The sequence below is a fragment of the Labrus mixtus genome, chromosome 23 (genome assembly GCF_963584025.1).
Source record: "Labrus mixtus chromosome 23, fLabMix1.1, whole genome shotgun sequence".
NCBI lineage: Eukaryota > Metazoa > Chordata > Actinopteri > Labriformes > Labridae > Labrus > Labrus mixtus.
Genome location: NC_083634.1, coordinates 16,232,112 through 16,241,920, shown reverse-complemented (window position 1 = coordinate 16,241,920; position 9,809 = coordinate 16,232,112). Strand labels below are relative to the sequence as shown.

The 9,809-nt window shown below is 38.8% G+C and overlaps 1 protein-coding gene across 2 annotated transcripts in view; it reads right to left on the bottom strand.

The window, feature by feature from the left end:
- Positions 1-2,952: 2,952 nt before the first annotated feature.
- Positions 2,953-9,809, bottom strand: part of LOC132958356 (Fc receptor-like protein 5) — a 49,501-nt gene continuing 42,644 nt past the window's right edge. For both annotated transcript variants that reach the window (XM_061031107.1, XM_061031108.1), the window contains 5 exons: positions 5,236-5,304; positions 5,088-5,147; positions 4,552-4,614; positions 3,934-3,987; positions 2,953-3,782 (listed from right to left, as the gene is read on the bottom strand). In XM_061031107.1, the coding sequence (XP_060887090.1) occupies positions 3,775-3,782; positions 3,934-3,987; positions 4,552-4,614; positions 5,088-5,147; positions 5,236-5,304 (254 nt within the window). In that variant the 3' untranslated portion in view covers positions 2,953-3,774. The remainder of the gene's footprint in view (positions 3,783-3,933; positions 3,988-4,551; positions 4,615-5,087; positions 5,148-5,235; positions 5,305-9,809) is intronic.

Genomic DNA, 9,809 nt, shown 5'->3' with positions numbered 1-9,809 from the left:
CATACAGCATTAGCTTCTTTATCCACACAGTTTGACCTTAGTTTATGTTACAATGCACATCTGTGATAATAACAGCACTTTATTTTAAATACAGCATCTTCAGTAATTATTTATGGTCAGAAGAGTCACATACAGGTTAGTTAACACCTGCATCTGCTCCAAATCTTGTACAGCTCATACTACAGCAGGACAACAGAAGAAGGATGAACAGAAGGGGATATAAGGGAAATGAGGTTGTTGCTGTCGACTGTGCTCATGGATTATATTTGGACACACGGTGGCAGTGCTGCCTAAAACAAGAGACCCAGTAGGAGCAATGAAGAAAATCAGGGGGCAGCAAAAGCAGCACCAGACGGACCAATATCCACCACCCACATTCACTATTCATTCTGCATCTTCATTTAAACTCCTGACAAAGAAGCCATCAAAGACCTCACTGTTGTAAGTCAGGTCATCTAAATAAGTCCAAACCAGAAAGCCAAGCAAGCCTTTCAACCTGCTCCTTTACTCATGTCCACCTCACTAAAAATAAGAGAAAAAATAGAACAGAAAAAAAGGAAGATTGTGTAATCACCTTCAGCGTGTCCACAGTTGACGAGTGTAACCAGCGCTGAAATGAAGATTGACAGATTATTAAATATGATCACAACTAGCAGAAACTGTTTGTTTTAAAGCTTAACAAATAAAAAAGGTATTTAACAACAGCTGAAGTTTCAATGCAACTTTTAACGGCTGAAAAACGTCTAAACATTGAATCATCATTGAACGTCAATCAACAGGAATGAAGTGAAGCCAGTTTCAATCAGAGACCTCATCGTGAAATAAACAGAAAGGTGTATGACGATATGAAATTCAATAACATAGAATAGTCAAACGGTTATTAATAATAATAATAATAATAATAATAATTATAATATATATATAATAATAGGTATCATCTTATATTTTTTAAGAAAAAAAGGTGGTCAAAATTTTCTTGACAAATTAACATGAAAACAAACTTGTACTCACTGAAAAACACCACTACACAGACCGTAGTGTGTGCCATGTTGTACCCAGCAGCGACCCACAGCCTCTGTTGAATATGTCTGCTTTAAATCTTGAAAGCTGTTGACACTCATCTTTAATCTGATCTCATGTTTCCTCCAACGCCAAGCACAGCGTCTTTTCTTCCCTTTTTTAACACCCACACTTTACGATGACTGTCACGTACACACACTGCTCGGGCCATGCAGATACTTCTAGTGTCTTGTTCTTGATCCAAGCTAAATGCAAAGAGTTAAGAGTACAAATTACAGCCTGTCAAAGTGAAAGTAATTTAGGAATGAAAAGTTACTCCGAAACATCAGGTAGAATCTTATTTGTGTTGAATAGAAAGTGAACACCATGCAGGAGAAATAAGTCTTCAAGTTTTTATTCTCAATCTGACCTTTAATGCAACTAATGCAATTTGTTTGACAGCCAAAATGAACTTGTGATAGTTTACAGGTACGTGTCCTACATCACTATTAAGTTTGAATTTTCAGAACTTGGTATGAGCTGTGGGGAAAAGTAGATTATTCCCGTGGTAGAGGGAGCAGAAGTGTAGAATTTGTGACGCCTGTATTTATCCTTTGTGTAGTTTTTGAACATTAAATCATAAAATCAATTTGTGTCTATGTGTGTATTTAACCATTGTGCGGCTACGATTGTTACCCCACAGCTAAGGCAGACAAAAGAAGCCAACCAATCAGCATGGCTGAAGCATACCCAGCTTCACAGTTCCTGTTCAAGAAGTGTTGCTGTGGAAGTTTGTTTATCTCCAATATGCACTGCTTAAATGATCTAGATCATTTCAGGAGGACTGCTCCGGATATTTTTCTGACCTGACTGTTCACACATGAACCTCCCAGTGGGAGACTATACCTGTCAGACAGGAGGGGGGGCGGGGTCTAATGAGGTGAGACATGATGTAAAAAACAACAACGTGGAAGTAGCAGAGGAAACAACAGAGTCTGCTATACGAAGTTATAATGAGAATATTTGTCCTTATATCAATGCTACGTGTGGTTTAACGGGAATCCCAACATCAACAAAGGAGCGGAGAACAACATACTAAAGAACAGAAAACGTAATGCAGCCGTTTAATAATGTTCACAGAGATTGAAGCGGTCGCATGCATACACTTAATGCACCGTGCAGCAGTCACACTATATTAACATCACTCCCCCCTCCCATTGGCTCGAGGGGAATTCTCCAGAGAATATCCTGCTTTTATTTTTTATTTTTTTATTTTACCTTTATTTATTCTCGAGAAATCATTGAGGGCAAGCCCTCATTTACCATGACGTCGAGAGTACAATTAAAACGAATAAGACAAAAAGACAAAAAACAACGAAGACAAAATACATAGATTATAAGACCAGAAGAATAAGCAGTAAGCCGGTAACTACAGTTAATAACATTTACACTCATGAGTACAGTGAGCTGTGATCAAGTTTTTAAATTGACCCATGTTAACCATTGTATTGAGTTTTAATGTGTTTTGTATTGTGTTCCAGGTGTGTGCAGCACAAAAGGTGAAGGATGTTTTCCCAAAGTTCGTTTTTACATATGGAACCGTTAACATTTTAAGGGTCTGGCGGGAAAAACTCTTAAGTCAGAAAGAAATGTTTGGTTGTTTGAATCCCAGTTTGTGCTCCCTGTTGCCAGATCGTAGCGTTTCCTTTGTCCTAGCATTTTTGTCTGTAGCTTTAGTGTTTATGATCTCTGCCTGTTTTTTTTTCTTACCATCTTTTTCCCTTCTCCTCTGGATTTGTTTGAATTTCTGTGCATCAAACCTTGGACTGCATTAAACGCCTTTCCTTTTTGAACGCTCCCTCTGAGTTTACATCTGTATCCATTGTGTGCCTATCTTTGGGTCACAGTCTGGCACCGGTGCTGCTAATAAGTTCGACACAGAAGATGTCAGGATATCTTAAAAATCCAATTTTATTGAAATGGCAGAAATCTGTACAGACATGTTCACCAATAACCATTGAAACTCAAATATTCTATGAAAGGCTTTTGTTTGAATACAACAAACTATAGTATCACTAAGGTAAAGAAGAGAACTTATTAAAAAAAATAAAAAACAGAAAACAGGCTATTACAGCATATGCTAAGTGGTTAGCTTAACGCTAAACAGTGTAGAGATTTTTATACTCTGGTTATGTTCTCATTTTTAAATACTATTCCTCGTGGATAAAATCTTCTGCTCTTGATACAGCACGATACAAGTAGTTCAAATGAAATGTAACTTAGTTTAACAAAACAAAAACATGTGGAACGTAACAATTCAACTTTACAAACACTTTCTGTACAACTATAACTTTGTTGAAGAGACATGTGTCACATTTAAAGTTGAATCTGATGAATCAGTTCTTTTCTAATGTGACAGATACATGAGACACCTCAGGTCTTATATCTTCCTTTTCTACTTTGTCATTGCATCACAAACATTAGAAAATTACCAAAGAAATGATCCGCCCTGTCCCAAATAAAGGCGGGTAACGCTGCTCAAAGCTTACTAATGAAAGAAGTTAATCGATGCATGAAATGTTCAACCAAACTTTCAAGAATACAAAATAAATACACAATTTAATTTATTTTCTATGCTACTTACTGTACCGAATACTTTTAATAATTTACAAGCACGAGCACAAAATTATCACATGACAGCTGCAAATGCTAATCAAACCAAGACTTCTTTTTTTCATGTTGTCATCCATTCCTTACGTCTGTTGATACAGAACTCTACTGATCTGGAAGAGAAGCAAAGGGGAAAAAAAGATTAGTAATTTTTTAAGAATATTGCAATCTTTACCAGACCTTTTTGCCTGTTTTAAAATCAGTTGACATATACATAAAATAAATCCTCATGATGTAAGGTTGCATTGAAACCAGGAGCTGTACCTGGTTTGACTTCAGAGTAAACCGATTCTTCAGTTATCGCAGGAGTTGGCTTTCCTGAGAGAGACATTCAGTGTAAAAAAAGTTCATTATACTGAATATTAAGAATAAGCCTTATGTTTGTAATTGTCAGGTATGTAATGAGCATTATTATCTGTCATTATTTGTATTGTTGCAGCCATTAACCCTTACCTAGCCAATAAACTGATTTTAGCATCATCTTTAAGCATTAAAGTTGCCTAAGTATGCAAAATGTTCAGAAGCAACACATCTAAGACAAATGCAGAATTTAGATGTATTGAAGGCACAGTATACAGATTCCACCACCAGGGGGCGCTCAATCAAAAGAATAATAAAAGATGACGTTAGTGCTGGCAGGGAATCGTAGGTTCTCTCTGCTAATCAATTTAATCAATTTTTAATTAATTTAGATATTTCAACGTAAACATTGTAATTAAATTCTACATATTGGACCTTTAATGTAAGAACACCTGACGGTTAATATTAACAATAAATGCTTACATCACCTGCGATTCGAGAAAAAACAAACACCACAATACATATTTTATATTACGCTGTGTTGGAGAAGAAAAACTGCAGTTGATTGCTTACTTCACTCACCTTTGTTTTTCTTGGCTTTACCTGGATTATGGCAGCTGACTTGAGAATAAAGGACAGATGGATCTAAAACAAAAGACAGATTTTAGGATTGGTTTTCTTTGTAGACTGAATTTGTAATGTACAGACGGACGGGTTGAAGGATTGAGAAAGAAAAATGTAGAAACACTTGAGTTTCTATGATGACTGTACAGATTATGTGTTATCACTATGGCAGCTCAGCGAATGTTTCTTCTTCTTGCTTTTGTTTGGACCCAAAACTGTCCATCTTAATACTTAATCTGTGAGATGGAAATGTTCTTAGAACACATGACGATCCGACAATAACATGCATCCAACATAAGTTAATTTAAACAGCCAAACTGAGCAGTCACAGGAATAAATGCCTCAAATTTAGTTAACATTTTACAAATTTTGTCTCTTTTGACACCCAGTGGAAATATTTAGACTAATTACTGAACTGCAAGCTGACCCATTATCTCCACCAGTGTGTACCATGATTCATTTTAACATCAACTTAAAGCAGCACTGTAACCTACCTTCTGTTTCTAACCTCACATCAGAATAAATCATGCTGTTGTCTGGTTCAGGTTTCTTCCCTGTAAAATAAAAAAGAGACATAACAAATGAGTCGAATGAATGTAAAAACACTTTTTTCAATCTCCTATATCTTACTGAGATACTTACCTTTCTTTCCGATGTTTTTGAGCTCGATCAGAGAATATGTAACATCCTGGGACTGGGACTGGTTTGCATCTGAAATACATGTTTTGTTATCCACAAACATTCTGGGCCGTGCATAAACTACAGTTCATCTACAGTCGGAAACTATTTCAAGAAACAGTTTAGAGCGTATTGGCTGACATCATTGTCCTGGTTTCACTGAGCCAAAACTAAGTTGATGCAAGTGTTTCACAAGCAATCAAATGTTGGCTAGTTCCACTATTTAAAAAGTACTATGGAATATTACAAAAAAGAGGCAAAAGCAAGAAAGAGGAACAGTTCCCTTCAAAGTAAAATGTACATGGTGAAGCATGTTTAGTCCAGTTTTTGATTGGAGGTTTAATGGTGTATTAATGTGGTATCGGACACATCTGGAAAACGAGTTTCCGAGTTGTAAAACGAACACGAACGCCTGCTTAAGTAGGAGCAACAACTCGGAAAAAACTCTGGAAAAAATTTGATCCCGACTTGTTGAATTGTGGTCGTTTTCTTCATCACATGGGGGGCAAAATATTTGTTTTGTTAATGTTAAGACACTTTTTATTACCGGTAAGTCACAAATTGCACATCAACATTTGGCTTAAATATAACTCATAACAGAGACATTCACACATCTTTGTAGCGTCCATGCTTTCTTTGTAGTTCTTACAACATTCAAACTTTCCGAACTGAAATCACGTGAACACACTGAATTCGGAAAAACGATTTCAGAACTCGGAAACTGGGACCATCCGAGGAGCACATGGATGCAGAATCAGACCAAATATTTTAACCTTAAGTTTCAGTGATCATTTAGCTTCTTTATCCATGGAAAGTCAATCTAAGTACAAAGTAACATTAAAGCAATAAACAAGATCAATTGTTAATGTATGTGTTGGGCCACGCAGGCTTAGGACAGTCTGTGCCTTTGAGTTATTTACTGAGATCACAAAGAGGCCTAAAAGGACTCTTTATCCCAGAATCCCCTGCGGTACTTCACACCTACGTGTGACGTAAAGGGGGGACCGGAACCTGAGGTAAACCCACAGGCAGCTCCAGTCTTTAAAAGCAATCACCAGGCATTGCTTCCTTCTCTTCAAGTGAGGTACCCTCTCCAACAAGATGGACTCCAGCATTCGAGACAAAGCCTTTCCTCCTCTTGGCTTACATAGGTTAAACTCCAGAGCTGATCTCCTAGCTCAGTATAGGTAGCTCTTCACATGCTGAATTCAAGCATCAGAGGATTCAGCTGACTACTTCCATGGCGTATTTTTAGGAGTTTTGGGCGCAATCAGATGCTATCAGGTTCGAGCAAAAAGAAGAGTTTCTTTCCTTTGATTTTTCGTAAGATGTCATTGAACGCAACTGGACAGGAGCGCTGAAGGAAGCCCACTGATCCCTGAATCCACTAGGACACATAAAGAACTCGGCTCCTGCAACCAGAAGACCCTATAGAGCAGCGCTCTGGTCGAAGATCTGAATCCCGCTACCCTCCTCCTACATCTGCCACGAAGGAACACTGCCTGAATCTGATGATTCAACATTCAACAGAGTGACGATCTAACCAGCTTTGCAACGATCACCAGGAGTTACCCCAAGTAAGAGCTTTGGTCTGGGCAGAAATAGTTTCAGAAATAGTTATGTTTCTTTTATAACCACTGATAATTATGCATCATTGTTGACGACATGTCACATTCTGTTTATTATCTGTTGTCAACTGCTGCATTTGTTTTATTGTGATGAACTGCTGTGTTCACCTATGTATGTAATGCTATGCTAGTTTACCTTCAGTCAACGGCTTTCACAATCAGAAAGACCAGTGTACCCGCCGTTGAATCAAAGTCCGGCCACTGGCTTTCTGGTGTTTAAGTAACAGTTACTGAACTCAGCTCAGAGAGCTCAAAACTATTTCAAAAGGCAGCCACACGGCTTCTTTTGTTGTCCACCATTTTGTCCACGTGACGAAGTCACATGGTGCATTGTCTCTCTCCACCATCTTGTTTTCTCTCTCTCTCTCTCTCTCGCTCTCTCTCTCCTACACACACACACACACACACACACACACACACACACACACACACATTTACACCTCATTCACAAGGTGTGCTTGATAATGTTTGTTTGCTTAGATTAGTTTATAATAGTTATTTGTTTGATTAAGTTCATTGATTTTGGATTGATGTTGCTTTGTTTAAATAAATTCTGTTATAATTTAAGAGAGCAGTTGTTTGTGATTACTGGTGTATTTGCATTGTGATATAAGCTGGGTGCGAAGGCTTTGTGTATGGATTTCACGCCTTCAATTTATTAAATATAGTTATTAATTATTAATAATATTAGTAATTAAATAACTAATTTGAGACTGATTTGAGTGATATTTTGGTTATATTTCCCTGAGTACAGGGTGGTGCCCCAAAACGAGATTAAACATAGTTTAATGATATTTTATTTATATTATTAATAATTAGAAATAATTATTAAAGAATATAACCAAAGTTGACTTGATACAACCCCAACAAATGGTGCCCCGTGTGAGGCCTTCAATAAACCAGCTTTATTGCCCTGTAAATGCACAGTAATCCGAATTTTTAATCCTAAAAGAGATTTTTCGTGAGGAAAAATTGTCTTTTCTTTTGAAGATTTACTTTTCTTGCTTGTTGTTTATTCAAAACGGACAGCAAGCTGTGGCTTAGTTTCTGTTGTTGAACATAATGATGCAGCCAGGGCGACTTTCTTAATGAACTAGTTTGTTGCTTTAATCCAGAGTTTTATCCTGAAGTAATTCTTCTAAAGAAATGTATTTGTTGTGAACATTCTCATTTTAAGCAAAGTAGACATCAAGTTGTGTTTAGTTGTGTTGTTGTGTTTTGGTGAGTTGAGTAGTTTTAATTTTTATGTGCTCTTTGTTGTTTGAGACAACAATTTAGCAATTTTTCTAGTTGAGAGTGTAACCTCATAATTGTTGCATAGCCAGCTGTCCGAGAGGTGTGAGTTTCTCCCATCCTTTGAGGACTTGAGGTGTGAATCCCCTCTCCTAGCTTCCAGGATAGACTGCAGTGATCAGTTGGGAAACCTAAATAAGATTTGCTCTGGTGTTGATCTAGCTTTGTTTAGCTTAGCGGCTTTCTTAACAGTAATCCACTGTGGTTCCATTTTATCACGTAAAATGTTTACCAAGACCCAAGGTGAGCCGGGAGCTGAGACTCCTTTTGGATCAGACGACACAGCACTGCAAGAAACTGTTGCCAGTCTGACGCACCTCTCCTTAGAGGAGATAGCCGACCTAAATAGCTATTCAATTAGCATTTGTGATAAGAAGTTAAAGGAGCTCGTTGATCAGGCCAACCACCAAGCCAGGAAACCCCAAAGCATAATCCTGAATGTTCTTGGCCAACTCCTCCCTCTTTCCCAATGCAAGTCCTCCTGCAGCAAACCCAGCTGCAAGTAGAAAAAGAAGCCCTGCAGAACCACATCCAATCCCTGTTGGCAGAAAATACATTTATTCGTCAGCAATTCAAAACTGCTGAGCAGGAAGTGCTGGATGTGTTTGATGTTATTCAGAAATTGGCACAGGTATGCATGGAGCAAGACATATTGTCAGAATATGGCTCTGATCTTGAACCAAGCCCCTCAAGAGATCAAACAACCCTGCTGAAAAAGCTCAATAAAGAACCGAGCAGCCAGGATAACCCAAGGACTAAGAAATTAGTCTTGTCTTCCCTGCCATTCCTGGAAACAAAGACTTTGACTGTGGAGCCCCTCCCTTTGGGGAAACGCCCCAGTCCCCCGACAGCTGTGACACCTTTTCACACCTTCACAGGTTTGAATCACCACATAGGGAGGGGGGTGACTTCTCAGCCCCCAGAGGCAGAGATAACACCAACCCCCCTCCTTCTACCTGTAAGTCCACACTGCATTGTCCACAGCTGAGAAGTTCTGAAACATCAGATGAATCGGATGGCTCCTGTCCACCCAGAGATCAAAGAATGCGCATAAGGCTCATTGAATCCCTGGCGAAGGATGTAGACTGGTTTGACCCAGGTAACCCACATTTCAGCATTGATGATTACCTCAGAGAGATCAACCTGCACCTCTGTGATCTACCTGATGCATCCACACGAGAAAAACTCAAGCTGATCTGGAAGACAACTTCCAGGAGTGTCCATGACTTCATGACTACCCTCCTGCCTGAGATCAGAGACCAGTACTCAGCACTCTGCAACGCTTTGTGCAAGGAATTCTCCACCTACACCGACCCTGTATCTGCCCCTCTTAAAGCCTTTAGTGTCTGGCACCAGAAGCACGAGGCACCCAAAGATTATTACCAGCGCCTAAAATCTGCATATTTCCAGGGACGTAATGCTCCAGGTTTGGAAGAGGACCAGACTTTCAAGTCCTTATTTCTGGCTGTGTGCGTTACGATGTCACCATGCATTGCCGAACACATCAGCTTGGTATGCCAGAAATCAAGAAATTTGCACAGATGGCTTGGGAAACACGCATACGTCCTGGGTTTTGGAGACACAATAGTGACCTAGCACTAGAAGGCAACAAATTGC